Genomic DNA, 19,200 nt, shown 5'->3' on the forward strand with positions numbered 1-19,200 from the left:
CTTCCCTGTAAATGGCGGGGATAGCATTGGGAGTCTCTAGTCCTCTTGAGCATTTAATACTCCTGATAGAAAAATCACAGGCAAGGTGCTTCTCTGAGATGCGCTCATCTGTGCAACCCAGAACCCTGGACTTACTAACAGAGTTCTTCCTTTGGAGTTGGATTTTTCTTGTTTTCCAGGCTCAGGGGACTATGAGTTGAGACTTTGGCGGGGACCTGGCTCTTCTGGCCGCATTCCTTGCCGCAGGGACCGAGTCCCTGGCCTGTTTTTCTGGAACTTGGTGCATCTGCCCGGATATTCCTTCTGTGTGGCCTCTGATGGTGCTGCGCACTTTGGGCCAGCAGAAGGTGAGGAGGCACTGTAGGGGGAGCCCCGGGGAGTCCCATCTATATAGCTCAGGCTGAGAAGCAGTGGGGATTGTCAGGCCTAAACAGTGAGAAGACCGTGTGAGGAGCCTTTCGTTTGTCAAAGAACATCATGACAGATGGCAGAGGGAGCTGGGAGGACGCTGGGCTTCTCTTCCAGCCAAGGGGTGCCATGGAGCCCCTTGTGTCCACTGTGGCTCGGCCCCAGGCTCCTGATCTGTGGGAAGGGACCAGAGAGCAAGCCTTCAGGGTTCAATCTCACAAGGGGGTTTGTGTGTGTGTGTGCGTGCGTGTGTGTGTGTGTGTGTGTGTGTGTGTGTGTGTGTGTGTGGAGAAAAGGCGTCAGTCAGGTCCTCATGAGGACCTGGGCCATGTCATGAGGAATCCCTGAAGAGACTTGCTCTACCTTAGGGTAGAGAGGAAGAAGCTTTAAATCATGAAAATTCCCAACTCCATACATGGTCAGAGGTCAAGGGAACCTGAGAGATCACCCTGTCCTGGGGTGGTAAATGGGTTTCTTCAGGAGAGCTCATTCTGACCATCGGTGGTGGTCGCCGAAGCAGGGACCTTCTAAGGTCCCTTGTTCTAACAAGGAAGAGGGTGCAGTGATGCGTTCGTGATACCTCCCTGGACATGGCTTGCTCCCATGTGCATGTCTGCATTTGCTGTCTACAGCCCCCGAGGTAAGGTGACTTGCCTGAGGACACAGACTAGTGGAGAGCTGGGAGCCAGACCCTGCCCCCCACGACCTAAGCTAGGGCTCTTTCCCCTCTCCATCCCAGGTCCTGCGTCCCGTTCTTCAGGGGTCTTCAGGGGGTCCTCCTGGGCATTTCCTTGCCCCTGTGAAGGAGGTGGCAGGAATGCAGACAGAAACTTTTTTGTTTTAATATTTAAGGGAAATTGAAGGCTACGGAGGTTAAGCCACTTGCCCCAAGTCCAGCGTAAAACAGCCTTTGAAGTAACCCTCGAGCTCAGTTTCCCGGGTGTTCTCTGTACAGAACTCTGACCATTAGGCAACACTGCCAGTTCCTTGGAGGAATCTCAAGTAACAGAAAAGGTAGGCATGGTGTCTGTGGGGTCCTGGAAAACAACTGCTTTGACTGGTTTAAGTGACTGTGCCAGGAAGTCTCTCCTGGTTTGCTCTGGTAGCCGGCGCCCAGGAGTGTTTCCAGGGTCCTGGGAGCTTTAAGCATGGCTCACCCAGGAAGTGCCCACCAGCTGCCAAGTGGTCAGAAAGTGGCACTGGAAGTCTTACTGGGTTATACTGGGTGCGGAGCTGGTGAGAAGAGAAGCAGTCCAGAATTGGGAGAGGTTCAGCCCCATTGCCGAGCACTCCGCACTGTTTACCAGGCAGAAGTGAAAAATCCTGCTTGGACAGTTCTCCATTCCTGTGCTTCCACCCCCCTCACCCAGAGAATTGCTCCCCAGGCAAACTCACATCCCGGTGCTGCCAAAGCTATGCAAATCAGCAGGCTCTGCTGCTCAGAGGACTAGTGTGTCTCCTACTGTCTGTTGTGGGGGCCCCCCCGGGGTCCTGATAGGTTATACCCATCACCTAATCTGAGTGAGACTCAGTCTCCTCATCTGTGAAACGGGGTGAATAATAATGCTTAATCTTCCCAAAGGCAGGGAACTTGCCCCGATGATCTCCTGAGGTCTCCCCCAGGCTTATGAGCCAGGGTTTCAAGGTGTTGGCTCTCCTCCTGCTTTCTTTCTGGAAGCCTCACGGCTCAGAGATTGCCAAGGGGCCATGAGAACACAAAGAAGCTGGAGAGACCCTAGTGGGTGGCCCTTCCAGCTTGGCATAGATCTCACCCATTTGCCCCCAAGACCTCCAAATGGGGGATTCTAAAGCTTCCTTCTCGAGCCCTGTCTGCCCTCGCCCTGCCTTCTATGTCCTTATCTTTTATTTGTGTGCAGAACAAACAGGACAGAGGGAAATGGTAAGAAGAGCTCTTTGGTCCTTCTTGTGCCTCACTGTGCCTAGGCTGCTGACAGGGACCAGTTTCTGGGAGGGGAGAAAAAACCTTGGTGCATTTCAACCAGCTGCATTGAATGGAAAGACTTCAGAGATGGAAGGAATTTTAGATGTTCCCTGAAATCCCCCTCTTGATGCCATCAAATTGTCCCTCGATTCCAAAACCAGTTCTGTAACATCCCTGAGAACAAGCAGCCCCTGGCTGAATGCTCCTAGCAATGGGGAGCTCTGACGATGTGAAATTTGTTTCACTGCTGAACACATCCACATTTCACAAAATTCTTCCTCCCACTGCAATGAAGCCTGCTTTCCAGCAGCTTCACCAGTGGCCCTGCTCTGCTCTTTGCTGCTTCAGGCTAAGCTTGGTTCACTTCCATGCCAATATTTGGAGAGGAAGGAAAGGTCCACTGATATTTATTTAAGCACTTACTATGCACCAGGCACCATGCCAAGTGCTTTCCAATGTTCCCTCATTGAATTGTTTTTTAGAATTTTTTATTTTGCAAAAACTCAGACGTATGGAAAACATAGAAAACAGTTCATGAACAGCCATATACCCATCACCTGGATTTGGTAACTGTCAACATCTCACCATATTTGCTTCATCCATTTGTTTCTGAAATCCCTTTTTATTTTCTTTTCAGCTTTCCCTTGTGGACATTTTCAAACACACATGACAACAGAGGCAAATACAATGAGCCCCCATACACTCATTGCCTACTCTCAACAACCATCACATTTCTGCTCTTCCTGCTGCTGGAATATTTTCTTATAAATTCTAGACATTGCAACATTTCCATCCTAAATATGGCAAGGATGCATCTGTAAAACAGAAGGACCTTTTCCTTCTTAACTACAATACCATTATTATACTTAAAATGAATTTCTCATTTAATTCTCATGGCAATGCCATGAAGAAGTTTTTATGTAAAGACAAGTGTTGTCATCTCTAGGCTAAATCTCCTTTCCTCGTCTGGTGTGACATCTGGGCCCCTTACCATCTTGGACCTCATGCTCGGCAGCCCGGTTCATCAGCCCAGTTCATCCCTTTTTCAAACTGACGCCCTGTACTGGGCACAACGCTCTCAGTCAGGGATCTGCTTTGATCTGCATGTCCATTAATGAACGGGACCGCCTTAGCTTTTTAAGCAGCTACACCACACACATGCAACACACTTGGGCTAATACTGAGCTTTGGCCAGCTCAAAAATCTCCTTTTCTGTGGTTTCTTTTCTACATGGGATACTCCAAAGCCAGCCTCCCCTCACGCCCCCTCCTCGCAAGGTTTATTTCCAAATAATGTCTGCCAACAAACAGAAATGAGAACTCTTCCTTCCTTTTTGTTTTTATTTTTTGGCAGGGGAGACATATCTGATTTCTTTAGGAGATTCAGCCTCTCTCAAAATGTAACATACAGAGGACAGACATTTTGGTGGCGAAATGCCTGACACTCTGCATGCTTGAATTCCTAGTCACCATATGTATCCTCTACGATTATTGCTACTGTAGTCTGAAATTGGGTATTGGTATTGTTGAAAAAGCTTTTTATGAGGCTTCCAAGTATAGCACGTAGTGTGGGGGGTTTTTTTCAGCTTTATTGATGTGCAAGTGATAAATAAAATTGTAAGAGATTCACAGCGTACATCATGGTGATTTGATATGTGTGTACGCTGGGAAATGATCCCCTCCATCTGGTTAATTATCACGTCCGTCACCTCACCTATTTACCTTTTTTTGTATGTGAGAGAACCTTTCAGTTCTCCTCAGCAAATGTCCCTTATACAGTCGAGTCCTATCAACTATAGTCACTGTGCTCTATATGATATCCTCAGACTTTATTCATCTTACAGCTGAAAGTTTGTACGCTTTTACCAACCTCTTCCTATCCCCCGACCCCCTCAGCCTCTGGCAACCACTTTTCTACTCTCTCACGCTCTGTTTCTATGAGTTTGACTTTTTTTAAAAAAATTTTCTTTGAGATTCCACATGTAAGTGATACCACGCAGTATTTGTATTTTTCTGTCTTATTTCACTTAGCGTAATACCCACAAGATCCATCCATGTTGTCACAAGTGGCAGGATTTCCATTTTTCTCATGGCTGAATAATATTCCAGTGTGTGTGCATGTGTTTTAAGATTTTATGTATTTATTTATTTATTTGAGAGAGAGCATGAGTGAGGGGGGTGCAGAGAGAGAGGGAGAAACAAACTCCCAGCCAAACAGAGAGCCTGACGTGGGGCTCGATCCCAGGACCCTGGGATCATGACCTGAGCCGAAGGCAGACGCTTAACCGACTGAACCACCCAGGCACCCCTGTGTGTGTGTGTGTGTGTGTGTGTGTGTTTAAATAAACAACATCTTTATCTATCCATCCATCAATGGACACGGGTTGTGTCAATATCTTGGCTGTTGTGAATATCGCCACAGTGAATGTGGGGGTGCAGATATCTCCTTAATAGCATTGTTTTCATTTACTTTGGAGATATACCCAGAAGTAGGATTGCTGGGTCATAAGTAGCAGATAGTCTTCTAGTTGGGTATAACTTTGTGCAATTTGACTACTTTAGTGGACTACCCAACATAAAGTAGAAAAGCGGATTTCTGGGCTAGCATATTTGTTAAAACAGTATTCCCTAATTAAAAAAAAAAAGTCCCTAGTTTACTTTTTGTCTGTTTCATTTTTGTTGAGGTAAAAAAAAAAAACAAACCACATAACATAAAAATTAAATATAAACCATTAAATTTAAACATAAAATTTACCATCTTAACCATTTCTAAGTGTACAGTTCAACCTCCCCTGTCTTTTATATATACAGTTGGTTTTGTTTAACCCAAGTACAGGGCCTTACATTTATTCCTGTTACATTTTACCTTGTTGGTTTTGGCTTCCTATTAGAACATGCCAAAATATTTTCTAATCCTGATTCTCTCATCCAGTTTTCTGTATTCATCTCCCTCTCTGCTTTGAATCACTTCCAAATTCGATCAACATTTATTTACCTAAGCTGTTGATCAAAGCCAAACCCTTGGTTTCTCTGTGTCGGCCATTGGATGCAGTGCCTTTTTTTTTTTTTTTAATGTAAGCTCTAGGCCCAACATGGGGCTGGACCTCAAAACCCCGAGATCAAGAGTCACATGCTCTACTGACCAAGCTAGCCAGGTGTCCCATGCAGTGCCTTTACTGGGAAAACTGTATGAGTATAGGAGTTGAGAAATCAAGCTTTGGTCTTGATTCAAGTTCTCTGAGGCTGTGTGTCCTCTGCAAGGTGCTTCCCCTCTGAGTTTGGACTTCAGTGTCCTTCCAACTCTTCCTTCTGTGTGTCTGTCCTGCTTTGTTTTTCCTGCAAGTGATTGCGACCTTCCAAAGAGGGAGCCAGGGCTTGGAAATATGATATGTTCAAAGTTTCGGCAGATGGTGGCACCTGTGACTTTCTCAGGTCAGAATCAAAGATTGGTTTTTGGAGCAGTTCCTTAGTAATTTGGATCAAACACATGGTCGTTTGGCACCTACTGTATATTAGACACTTTTAGGCACTTGAGGTTCAAAGATGAATAAGACTTATAATAATGCTAACCTCTAGGAGCTCATGATTCCATGAAAGAAACAAACACATGAACCACTGGGTCTAAAAAATGTGGTATGTACAATAAAAGTTATAAATAAGAGGTATGGAAACACAGAGAAAATCCCATATTTTGCTTTGGGTAAGTTTCATGGAGGATGTGGCATTAGTCTTAGAGGATGAGTGTGTATTTTCTAGGGAGAGAAGGGCACAGCCCATGCAAAGTCCCTAACATAAGACCAGGCTCAGCCTGGATAGGGGAATGGCCCAGGATGTCTGGAGCCCAGCTCTACAACTGGGGAGTGCCTCCCAGTGCACAAAGCATGGTCACCAGCTTTCTCTCCTTTGAGCTTTACTATAATCCTGGAAAGTGGGTAGAACGGGAATTATGACCTTATTTTGCCATTGAGAAGCCTGAAGCCTCTGGAGCTGCCTGCCTTGATCAAACTCACACAGCCTGGGAGTGATGGAGCCAAGCCTTGAACCTCAGTTCTCCAACTTCAAGTCCAGGACTGTTTCCAAGTACACCCTTGCTGCTTCTCCACAGCGCATTGCAAAGGGGTATAAAGTAAGTCTCTGATGATCGTGGACCAGGATTTCACCTAATATAATAATCGATCGCATCCTCTCATTTCTCCCTGAAAGAGGATCACCTACCTCACTGTGTCAAAGATGAATAAATTGAGTCCCAGGAACGGCTCACCAGTCATCTCTCAATCTAGACCATTAGCAGTGGAATCAGAATCAGAACTGGAATGGCTTTGGGGAGCTGAGCCCTTCCTAAATGCCCAGCACTGAGCTATAGGGCACTCTCGACTCTGTTGGCGTGTCATGGGGCCAGTCTCCTTGGGAGGTCCTGGCCAACCAGGTACCTCATTCACTTAGGCTGGGTTTCAAGGAAGATTAGGTACAGATACCAATGCAGGTAAGAATGAATTTGATGAGAAGGAGAAATGTCCTCACTAGGCTCCAAGAGCAGCAGGTGCATCCTCATGATAAGAGGCCTCTTGAGAAGGGCCATGGAAAAACTTCTAGGCAAGAGAAATTGTTAATTTTGTTGGCTGGTGAGATTTAAAATTAAACTCTGAATCCTGCTTGCTCATCTTTTCCATTTTGTGGATCTCATAAACAACATGATAATTGCATTCACAGAAATCAAAAGCAAAGACCTTCTTTAATTGTCCACAAAGCTGATGACCTCCTCCAAGTCAAACTGTTTTGACCCTCCACTGTTTCTCTCGCTGTATTAATACCTCCTTCTGGAAACATCTTCCCCTTTTTACCACCCAGTCACCATCCTTGCCTGGTCTTCCTCCTCCTCGAGGGCCCACTCTTTCTCTGTCTCCTTCGCTGGCTCCTCCTCATCAGTCCAGCCTTGACTCTTCTTTCTTCTTCATCTGGACTCAGTTCCTTTGTAACCTCACTGAATCCTGTGGCTTTAAATGCCACCTATAGGCGGATAACTACCCAGGTTATACGTCTGACCTCACACTTCTCCTGAGTCCAAACTCACTTCCCTGCCTCTCCTGAGATATCTCATTGGCATCTCAAACTTACCTCCTTCAAAAACAGCTTTCGACGTTCTACCCCCAGCCTGCCCTTCCCTGAGTCACCCCCATCTCTGGGAATGGCACCACCGATTATTCCATCGAGAAAGGCCAAACCCTAGAAATCCTCCTTGATTCCTCTCTTTCCCTGCACCGCACCTCCCATCCATCAGCCAGTCCCGTCGGCTATCAATTGAATATTCTAAATCCAGGCTTTTCTCACCACCTCCACTGTCGCTGTCCCTTCCACTCCGCTGCCCTTTCTCATCTGGGCCACTGCAATGGCTCTCCACTGGTCTTGCTTCCTGCTCTCTAACCCCCTACCAGCTCATCACTGTAGGTTTAAACACTGAAGTCAGATCATGTGACTCCTCTGCTCAAACCCTCTATCACTTCCTGTCGTCCTTCAGCTTTCACCATCACCTGTCTGCCAGATCCATGTCAGCTTGCCTCTGATTACCCCATTCTTTAGCCCTACTAGCCTCATTACTATTCCTCAGCATGCAAGCCTGCTCTTGCCTTAGGTCCTGATACTTCTGTCTGGAATGATCTTCCTCAGACCTTCGAAAGGTTGGGTCCTCACTTCATGGAGTAAAAACCTCCCCTCCTCTCAGTGGCCTTCCCAGACCACCTGCTTATGAACAGCCTCTGACACGCCCTTCCCCTGACCCAGTATTATTGTTCTCCACAGTAATTATCTTTAAATGAAATTCTATATTTGTTTTCTTATTCCTTTTATGTCTCCTCAACTCTAGAAGAAGTCAGGGACTTCTGCTGTCTTCTCCAGGATTGTATTCCCAGCGCCTAGAACAGTGCCTGGTACTTAGTGTGGGCTGAGTAAATGCCTGTTGGATGAATGAATTTGCTCTTTTGTCAAGTTTTAAAATTACTCCTTATTAGACCAACTTTACAATGTCATGGAAGGATTTTTTTTTTTAAGATAAAACTCCTCAAAAAATAAAATCTAGAACTACTGGATTATCTAGCAATTCCACTTCTGGGCATTTATCCAAAGAAAATGAAGACACTAACTCAAAAAAAAAAAAAAAATCTCCCCTCCACGTTCAATGCAGTATTATTTACAATAGCCAAGACATGGGAAATAGCCAAAGTGTCCACTGGTGGATGAATAAGTAAAGAAAATATGCTGTGTATATGTCCATATGCACACATAACATTGGACATAGAACATTATTTACAATAGCCAAGACATGGGAAATAGCCAAAGTGTCCACTGGTGGATGAATAAGTAAAGAAAATATGCTGTGTATATGTCCATATGCACACATAACATTGGACATAGAACATTATTCAGCCATGAAAAAGAATGAAATCTTGCCATTTGTAACAACGTGGACAGAACTTGAGGGCATTATGCTAAGGGAAATAAATCAGGCAGAGAAAGACAAATACCATATGATCTCACTTCTATGTGAAATCTCAAAAGCAAGCAAACAAATAAAAAACAACAACAAAAGCCAAGCTCATAGATATAAAGAACAGATTGGTGGTTGCCAGAGGTGAGGGGTGAGGATAGGTGAAATGGGTAAAGGGCGCCCAAACTTCCAGTTATAAAATACAGGAAGTCCTGGGGATGTAATGAACAGCATGGTGACTGTGGCTAATAAAACTGGATTGCATATTTGAAAGTTGCTGAGAGAGTGGATCTTAAAAATTCTCATCAGAAGAAAAAAAATGTGTAACTATGTGTGGTGATGAATGTTCGCTAGACTTATTGTGATGATCAGTGTCTTCACAATGTATACAAATGTTGAATCACCCGAAACTAATGTAGTGTTATATGTCAGTTACACCTCAATTGAAACCAAAGGTAAAAGCAATTTTGCCTTTAAGTCTATCTGTCTATGTGCAACTGCTTTCAAATTGTGGGCCCTTCCTACCTTTAGCTCCCCTTGCAGATTTTAGGTATCATCTTCATTGATCTCAAAATCAGGCTGCTATCTAGACGTCACTCCATATCTCCCCGTATGCCCTTCTCAGGACCCCATCCCTCTTCATCCTCTGCTCTCATCTTGCTGGCCTGGTTGCTGGAGGAGATGCCCTCACAACCATAGAGGAAAGGGCACGCTTCCCCATCTTCATTTAGAACAGAGCAGGGCAAGGGGTTTAAGTTAAAACTCCAGAGGATTCTCTTAGGTCCCATTCATTCTTCTGCCAGGCATTTCTTGAGACACTGGGCTATGTTAGGAACCGCGGTGGCCATTGAGAATGGAAGTCATGTCCCCATTTTCATGGAACTCATAGGCTAGCAGGAGAGAAGCCCACAGAAAAGGAGTCCCATGATGTGCCATGCAGGGGCAGCGAGGGCTCCTGGGGCCCAGAGTGGAGCAAGGCTAACCAACTCCGGGCAAGTGTGGGGACAGGACAGGCTTGGTATGTTTGCACCTGAGCTCAGGGTGCCTGGGAGGGAGCGAGGTGGGATCCTGAGGGACAGTCACATGGGGATTTGTGTGTTGTGCTAAGGGACGGAGACTTTATTCCAAAGTTATTGTAGAGCTAATGAAAAGCAGAAGAATTTTCTGATTGAAAGTTCTGAATTCATTCACTTGTCCATTTATTCTTTCATTCAACCAGTATATTTTGAACTCCTGTTATGTACTAAGCCCAGTGCTATGCCCTGAGTGTATGGTATTTAGTAAGTAGTCGTTGCCCTTGCTGTTACAGAGCCAGCAAGCCACGGCGCATAAAGGAAGCTTGTTTGGTGGCTCCTGCCATAGTTTGGTGGGGTTTTTTTGGGTTTGGGGTTTTTTTTTTTAAGATTTTATTTATTTATTTGACAGAGAGAGAGGGAGAGAGCACAAGCAGTGGGAGCGGCCGGCAGAGGGAGAAGGGGAAGCAGGCTCCCCGCTGAGCAGGGAGCCCGACGCGGGCTCGATCCCAGGATCTTGGGATCATGACCTGAGCCAAAGGCAGCCGCTTAACTGACTGAGCCACCCAGGTGCCCCACTGCCATAGATAATTATAGGAAGAGGAAACTTTATTATAGCTAACAATAGAAGCAAGTCCCCCTAACAATAGGTGTATATTTAAGCAAACTACAGTCCCCAGAATGGAATATTAGGGAACCATTAAAAACGATGTTTGCAAGCATCGGAGAAAAAAAAAGATTTATGGTGCCCCTTAATAGTAGAGGGGAAATATTAATGATGTTCACTGGGAAAAGCAGGGTAAAATTTGTACAAGGTGGTGAATATCAATGAGGAAAAACAAACATAAAAAAAGACCATAACATATACAAAAATATGAATTACAGCTGCCCCTCAGCAGAGTGATTTTTCTGCTACTTTATACTTCTCCGTAACAAATATTTTTCTCTATTAGGCACACATTTACTTGTCCCACCATAACTTGTTCCTTCATAAAAGGAAAGAGATGAACAGACAAGAAATGAAAGCCAGAGGGGAGAAGGCAAGGACAGACACCTGTCTACCTGACATGACTTAGGTGTCATGTCCCCAGGAGGGCCGGGATGGGGCAGCCGTGTTAGGATTAGGACCCGTGGCCGGTCATCCCTTGCTTAGCCATGACAGCTTTTGCTTTGTGTGAGGGAGTGCCACAGAACGCACGCTCCGGGATGTCAAGTTCTATCCCGGCTAACTCTGGGTGACCTCGGACAAGTCACTCTTCCTGGTTATCCACCTCCCTGGAGGAGATTTTTCCAAAGACCTCTCTGGGAAACAGGATAAGTAGGAGGAGCCTGGCCCCAGGGGAAGCGGGTGTTCTTTTTCAAAATCTAGACAAGCTCCTCCCCGACATTGCCATTTCCCTCTAAGCTTCAGTCCGTCCCAATCCCGCTAACAACTCATATTTTCATTTTTATCTCTTTCAGGAAATGATCGAAATGGCCTAGATTTCAACAGGCAGGTAAGGTCTTTCGGAAAGCAACCTTTGTTCTCTAAATGTTGGGGGGTGGGGGTGGGGGGCGGGGGGCGGCCCCTTAGACTACGCCAGGTGCGGGAGGTGTAAAGATTATGTCAAGTTTGAGGGTGTTTATTCATGGGCTCAGTAGCTTTCAGGGGCCTATCAAGGGCCTTTGTGTCCAGCCCCTCCCCAGCCAACAAGCCAACATTGGGGTCCTCACTATGCCCGCAAAAGAGTGCTAACACCTGGAGCACTTGTTTAGGACTAAGTACTTGCCTGGTGTGCTGCAGAATCTAAGACCACAGGTCTCTTCCCATCACGACGTTTAGTCCAAGTTGCCTCTTGGGTGAGTCGGTCTGCGTGGACCAAGTGTTTGGAGAGGAATGTATGGAGGTACCAAGGATGGAGCACCTGAGACCCTCAGGGAACTCCCGATTGAAAGGGGAAGATAGGGGACAGAACAGGAGGCACAGAACAAGAGAGCCCAGGACAAAGTATATAACCTGGCTCCATGGGACAGTGTAGACACAAGCTTGGTGCCTTTGAAGAAAATCGAGTCGTGTGGGGTTCGAGTTAGTCTGGGAGGGCTTCAGGTGGGGGCAGATGGTGTTGGACAGAGTGCGTATGGACAGATGTGAGGCGAAGGATGGAGCAGAGGGAGGGGACTTTCCCCCTTGAGATCAGGTAGGCGGGAAGCCAGGGGGAGAGGGCTCGGACAGGGCATGATGCCAGAGCAGATGTGGGAGGGTGTGTTGGTGGGAGGAAAGCTAAGGTGGTCTGAGTTTTCTCAGCTGAAAAATTAATTGATTCCCTAAATTTGGCCAGGAGTGGGGTGGGGCATGTACACTGTGCCAGGTGTGGGAATACAAAGAAAAATTAAGACATGCTCTCTGCCCTGGTGCAGCTTATATTCTAGCATGGAGAGTTCGAGAGAGAGATAAAAGGAGAGGAAGGAGAGAGAGACTCCTCGGGGAATAATTCTAATACACTCGCATCCCTGCTTTACTAGAGGTGTGTAGAAAGCATGGTGTCAAACAGAAATGGAAAGAGTTCATTCTTCCTGGGAGCTCAGGGCGGGCTTCATGGAGGAGGTAATATTTGAACTAGCTCTAAAGGGTGAGTAGGACTCTGTCAGGCAGAGAAGAGTGTGGTGGAAGGGCAGAAAATCCTGATGTGGGGGTGCATTGGAGAATCACGGGTTCCTTCTTGCTCTGATACTCTGCGTCCAAGTTTAGGTGACAGTCTGAGGTGGGACTGGAGATCAGACTCCTTTATCTATACGGTGATTTGAAGTCACTACTAAAACGTTTTCTAAGGGGCTGGGTACTTTCTGGGTATATCCTTCATGGTCAGAGAGAGCAATAAATCTGGAGTCCCAAGCCAAAACCTCTCAGGCATTCTGCATTTTGTTCACCGAGGAAGTTGTCTAACTAGTACACGAGGCCTAAAGTAGAGAGAGGCTTCAGACTTGGGACTTGGCACCAACATGGTCTATTAAACACCAGAACAGCCACCAAGGGAAAGAGACGGTAGAGTCAGCTTCTCACCCAAGGTCTTTGCATATGAGACAGATTCTTCTCTCAGGGATAGTTTTGCCAGGTTTGCTTGCAGGGCGGGAGAATGGAGGAGATTCCCCAGGATTGTGATCCTGAAGGAGAGTCCTAAGCAGGTTGGGATGGGGCCGGTGCCCTGTGCTTTCCACCCTGAGGAGGCAGGATGGCAGCCTGGGACCCACCTCTCACTGTCCCAGGCCCTTGGAGAAGATGCACAGGGAGGAGCCCATTCCACACCAAGATGTGACCACATCAGCCCAGTCCGGAGGTGGCCTGCTCCACAGGCCTGGTGGGTTGAACTGCCTATGTGATCTTTTGGAAGCTTGAGAAACCCTTGTGCTTAGGACAAGGCTGGGGGCAGCCCCTCTGGCCCTAGGCAGCATCCAGAGAGGTCCCTGGCCCTTTGAACATCTTTTGGGGTGTGGTTTCTCCAACAGTTGGGAAAAAGCATGCTGGCTTCTTCCAGGAGTGGGCCTCGCTTGAGTTTGCTTCACTTAGCTGAGCCCCATGGGGTGGGCTGTTCCCTCTTCCCTCCCCTGGAAAGGGTTTTTGGATTTCTCACTACTGACAAGAACAGACATGACAGATCTTTCCTTTCAAGAAGGGGAGAATTTTGGAGAAAGAGGCTCAGCCAGGTCACGCTCCTTTACACTCTTAGGCCAGAGCATTCCTCTGCTCACGCGCATACACATCCATGCCCCTCCCCCCCCCGATCCTCCCTGCGACCAGTCACTCTAACCCTCAGTGCCATCTGACACGGATACCCACAGGTTCATGTTCATAGCAGCTCGTCTGCAGACCTACAGGTGGGCCCCCAGGATCTCTCGAGCCACTGCATTGACCATCATCCCTCCACACTTCACAAGGAGGGAAGTAAACCAACATTTGCTGCCTGCCAAGCTCTGTGCAAGGGGCTTTGGGCACTTTATCTCATTGAATTCTCACTATAGACCAAGGGTTACTATCCCCATTCGACAGGCAAGGAAGGCGCCTCCCAGGCAGCCCCACCTTTTTTTTGGCAAAGGATTTGGGAGATGAACCAATGTGCCGAAGGTCACATGATTGGCCAACTGGCAGACCCAGGATTCGAACCCACATCTCTTGGACTCCAGAGCCCATCTTTCCCACGATGGCCCGCTGCATCCTCCTCTACAGTCTCTCCGCTCTCCGCTCCCGGCACACACACCATGCTCAGGGAGCGGCTGGGAGCCAGGGGCTGCGGGTGACCTCACTGTGACTAACCGGGAGGAAACGGGAGGCAGAGGGTGTGGGGAAGGGAAGAAAGGGTGGTTGTGAGGAACCGCCTGGTATGGCACAGGGAACGGGCTGGCAGACACTGGAGGGCAAAGGATGAGCCTCTGCCCTCGGTGAAGCCCCAGTTGGAAAGCCTCGAGCCAGTTGGTGCAATTGGGAGTTGTAGCCAGATACTGGCTAAACAGTCCTACGGTTGCATGAGCAAGGGACAGTGGCTCATCCGGAAGTTTCACACTGAGCCTGTTAGCTTCCTGGTCCCAGGAAAGCAGCCTGAGCCTGTTTGGACGAGAACTGTGGGAAGACCCAGGGACCCAGAGGCAGTGCTACCCTGCCGTCCCTGGGAAGGATAAGAAAGTGGAGGCACAACAGGATAAGACCAGACCCCCAGACGGGGAGGCAGACGTCCTGGTGCCAGTGCCATTGCAGACGGGGAGGCAGACGTCCTGGTGCCAGTGCCATTGCAGACGGGGAGGCAGGCGTCCTGGTGCCAGTGCCATTGCAGACGGGGAGGCAGACGTCCTGGTGCCAGTGCCATTGCTCTACCTCTCACTAGTCCTTGTCCTTAGACAAACCTCTCCATCTTCCTGGCCCACAGTTTGCTCTCGGATAAAATGGAGAAGTTTGCATGGGGTGATCTCTCAGGCTCCCACCATCTGTCTGTTAGGTTCCCTTATTTCTTTCATGCCCTATTCCGACCGGTTGGTTTGACTCCCACTCTCCTTTCACTTTTTTCTTCGAAGAGAAATAGGGAAGAGAGTGTCCATTTCTTCACCCTGAGCTGGAGAGAGTAGGGGGAAATAAGTCCCATGATATCTTTCCAATCTTCATGATTTTGTGTGGTCCCATGAAAAGAATCGCTTGGAATGTAGGGGCAGAGGCAGAAGGACCCAGCTGGCTGGATTTGGGGCCCGTCATTCATTCCTTGAATATTTAGTCATTCCGAAGCGCTGGAGAGGGGGTGTCGGGAGTAAGAAGATAAATTGCAAAACTGCGCGGTGAGTTCCGTGAGAGACGGGTAGCGCTGAGCGCCTGGGTCCCTGCCTGAGGACATCACCAAAGAGATGGTGTCTGAAGTGGGGGACAGGGGAAGAGTAAGGGATTTGGCTGGCAGAGAAGGGCGGCGAGAGTATTCCAGGCATAGGAGCCAGTGAGTGTGAGGGCTCCCTTGAGAAAGGGCGTGGCTTCAGGGGAAGTGTGAGAAGGTGAACATGGGGGGAGATGAGGCAGGGGAAGCAGGAGCTGGGGGTCGGGCCTAGTTGTGAAGAACCTTGAATGCACACCGAAGAATTTCCTCCTGTGGGCAGTAGGGAGCCATTAGGTGTTTTCCAGCATGACTAGTTTCATGTAATGGAAGGGCATTAGAGGGGTTGTGGGTGAGGAGGGAAGGAAGGACGAAGGAGAGGCCTGATGGAATGCTGTTGCGGTATGAAGAAACGGGCAAAGCTCGGGAGAGGGGTTATAGCAAAGAGGTCAAGCACACGAGCACAGAGGCAGGCTGCCCGGGCTGGAATCATGATCCTGCGGCCTTGGGAAAATTCCTCACCTTCTGTGTTCCCCACTCTCCTCATCTGGAAATGGGGAAACTAATGGTACCTATCTCACAGGGTTGTTGCGAAGGTCAAATGAGAGGGTGTGTGCCTTTTAGACAAGTGCCTAGAACATAGGAACTGTGTAAGTATTCACTATGTTTATGATCCTGTCAGTATGCACGGAGAGGCTCAGATTTGAGAGAGAGATCTGAGAGAAGATCAAGAGGATTTTGGCAACAGGTTGGACGAGATGGCAAAGGAATGGGAAGGGTCCAGCATGATTTGTAGGTTTCTGGCTTGGGATGCCAAGCATTGGAGGGACTGCAAGCAGAGCCCAAGAAGCCAGAAGGTAGAACAAGTATGTCCAGATGATGGAAGGAGCTGGAAGGCTATAGGTACCAATACAGTGAGAAATTGGGGTCTGGAGTCTGGGGGATAGTTCAAGACGCCTGTCAGGGAGCCAGCATTGCATCGCGTTAACTGAAATGGTGGGAGGGAGGGAGGCCCCCTGGAGATGGTGTGCAGAATGGGACGGGGACCCTGGGAGGACCTGCAGAAGAATCACATGTGGGAAAGGCTGAGGAGTGGGTGCCTATAGACGGGACGAAGAAGGCGTGGTTTAAAGGGATGGGGGTGGGGGTGGGGGGAGGAGAACCACACCCACAAAGGAGAGATTTGCATGGCGCTGGGGAGAGCCACAGTGTCAAGGACTGCAGAGGTACTATAGAGCCCAAAGCCTGAACACGGGTTCTGGCTCGGCAGTGAGACGAGCAGCGATGTCCTCATCGTGGAGTCTGTGCTAAGAGCAGATGCCAGATTGCTGCAGGCGGGGGGCAAGTCGGAGTTAAGGAAATGAGGGAGATGTGCTCATGAGGTGACAAAGGGGTGGGGTGTTGGCCTAAAATGGAGACAGTGTAAAAGGAAGGCTTTGGAAGACGGGGGAGACCTCGGTGGGTGTGGGCTTGGGGAGGGATAGGAAATGCCATCAGCAGAGGAGACAGAAAAGACAGAATGCAGACAGAGAACCCACTGGAAGGGGTAGCCTAGGAGAGGAGGACTCGTCTGAGAGGGTAGCAGGGCTGGGTGCCCTGTCAGTGAGTTCAGGAGCCCAGGGGACAGCCCTTCGCCTCCCTTCCCTGCTCTTTGGACCAACAGCTAGCTTCAGAAGGACGTCGGAAGGTAGAATTGGCTTCAGGGGGCTTGGACAGTCCACAGTGACAGGTGCGCCTCTGGGGAGCCTCACGCTCTTCTGTCCTGGTGCCTTCTGAAGCCCTCGCTCCCCACGGGCCACAGGTTTCCACCAGACAGATCAGAGCAACGTTTCCACATATGTTGTTGAGTGCCATCTTGCTAGAAGACTCCAAAAGTTCTCTGAGGCCAGAAGGATATCTGATGCAAGTTGGCAGGTGTCCTTGTCCCTAAACTTTCTGCCACCAAAGCTGAGAATCAGTGACCTGGGGTTTTCTCTCCATCCTAGGCTTGATAGCTTTCTCAGCTCACCTGCACCAATGGATGATTCTCCCGTGCCAGCCAGCCAAGAGCAGTTACCCCAGCATGCCCCCATATGGCATTTCGCTTTAAATTGGATGGGATTTCCCTTCACTGTTTTCTTGAGCGTGAACCACCATGGTTCTCTGGCTGCTCCCAGTATGTGTGGATTTGTAGTGTTTAATTGGCTCAGTGAGGCATCTTCTCTAAAAGCAACAAAATTCAGCCTAGGGGAAGGTCTCTGAGGGTCCAGAATGATGGAGAGGCTTCTCCAGGGAGGCCCAGGGAGGAGAACGCAGGCCAGGCCAGGCCAGACCAGGCTCTCGAGCTGACAAGGGAGGGTCTGCCGGGACGGCCTACTCAGCGCTCACCCCTGGGCGCTCAGGGAGCAGCCTCGGGAGAGCCGGCACCGGAGCGGCTGAGCATCAGGCGGCAAGGGGAAGGAACTGATGGACCAAGTTCGACCATTTCGTACCATGGACCCGTGCTCCGCCGGGTAGTGAGGAGTCAGAGGGGACTAGAACATGGGTCCTGCCCGCAGGAGCTCCCTGCCAGTGGGGAAGAAAACACAGCGGAGGAGGCAGCGAAAGAGAGGGAGATCCCCTGCACTGTAATATTAATGCCAATGGGGCTGGTTCTGCAAGTCTCAGAAAGCTGGACAGGCACACATTGCCAGGCATGGGTCAGGGTAATGAGCTGGACGGAGGTTCCGAGGGACCCTGGGGGTGGGGGTGGGAATTAAGGATGGCAAGACTGTCGGTCCTCTGAGGCTTGTTTCCCTCTGCGGGGCACCCAGCTTCTGCCTCCCTGCTTCCGAGTAGAGACAGGATTACGGGGGTGCGGGCGCAGACTAAGAGACAGAAGACGAGGAGTCTGCAAACTGCATTTTGCCCAACCTCGAGTGTTGATACAGAACATCCTTCGTTTTTTTCCCCTCTGAGGTGCCAGAGCAATTGAAAATCAGATACGGGAGCCTGACGGAACTGTGTTGGGGACGTGGTTTTGATGCAAGGCCACAGTGGGCTTCCAAAGACCTTACTTCAGAATTAAATACAGCTGCCAGGCACAGGTGTAGATCTGGGGGAGGACAGACCTTAAAGTCCCCTGCTAGCCAACAGGCAGTTCTGAGCAGAGGGACCAGAAGGGACCAACCCCCAAACACCCACTTCCTTCTAAAACTGTGGTTCTCAGCCTTATCAGACCCAATGTCCCTTGGAACGAGGATTCTAGAAAGCCCCCTGAATCTCCTAGAATGGAATTTATAGAAAACACAAACATCCACAGGATGCTCTGATTTGAATAAAAGAATGAAAAAGAATTTAAAATAAAATAATAGATATTTCAACAAGGAAATCCTTGGGCACACTGCCCGGGAAGGTTCAACGGGCTAGTAGCATGCTAGTACCCAGATGACACACACAAATACAGACTGATAATGGCATGTTCGATTGGCAGCTCAAAAACCATGACTTTCCAAAATGTTAACTCTCCGTAAAGGTCCAAACAAAATAAGATAGAAATCTTTCCTCAATTTACACAGAAAATGGCATCCCCGGAAAAAAGCCAGTGCCTATTAAAAGTATGCAAAAGATACTTGGTGCTCCTATAAAAAGAATGAATTGGGTTCTAGGCTCCCATGATTATGGGCAGGCTACTCACTGACACAGATGTCCAGTGGAGCATTTGGAAGTTGAATGAAAGTTGCCTGGAACATAAGTGTTTCTTGTTCGATATGCCCTTCTGCATTGCAGCAGGTCTGGAATGCCTGCCCTCTGCCCAGTAAATGCAAATCAAGCCTCCCCATTAGCCAAAAAAACCACCCCACAGGTTTCAGAAAATGATTTTCAGGGGTGCCTGGGTGGCTCAGTTGGTTAAGTTCTGCCTTTAGCTCAGGTCATGATCCCACGGTCCTGGGATGGAGCCCCACATCAGGCTCCCTGTTCAGTGGAGAGCCTGCTTCTCCCTCTCCCTCTGCTGCTCCCCCTGCTTGTGTTCTCTCTCTCTCTCTCTCTCTGACAAATAAATAAAATCTTAAAAAAA

General features: G+C 48.6%; 1 protein-coding gene across 5 annotated transcripts in view; it reads left to right on the top strand.

Moving 5' to 3' along the window:
* Nucleotides 1-19,200, top strand: part of POU2F3 (POU class 2 homeobox 3) — a 74,231-nt gene that overhangs the window by 17,706 nt on the left and 37,325 nt on the right. For all 5 annotated transcript variants that reach the window (XM_073904029.1, XM_073904031.1, XM_073904032.1 and 2 more), the window contains exon 3: nucleotides 11,305-11,339. In XM_073904029.1, the coding sequence (XP_073760130.1) occupies nucleotides 11,305-11,339 (35 nt within the window). The remainder of the gene's footprint in view (nucleotides 1-11,304; nucleotides 11,340-19,200) is intronic.

This window comes from Callorhinus ursinus, unplaced genomic scaffold, assembly GCF_003265705.2.
Source record: "Callorhinus ursinus isolate GAN/ISIS: 27379988/994484 unplaced genomic scaffold, GSC_fseal_2.0 scaffold19, whole genome shotgun sequence".
NCBI classification, from domain to species: domain Eukaryota; kingdom Metazoa; phylum Chordata; class Mammalia; order Carnivora; family Otariidae; genus Callorhinus; species Callorhinus ursinus.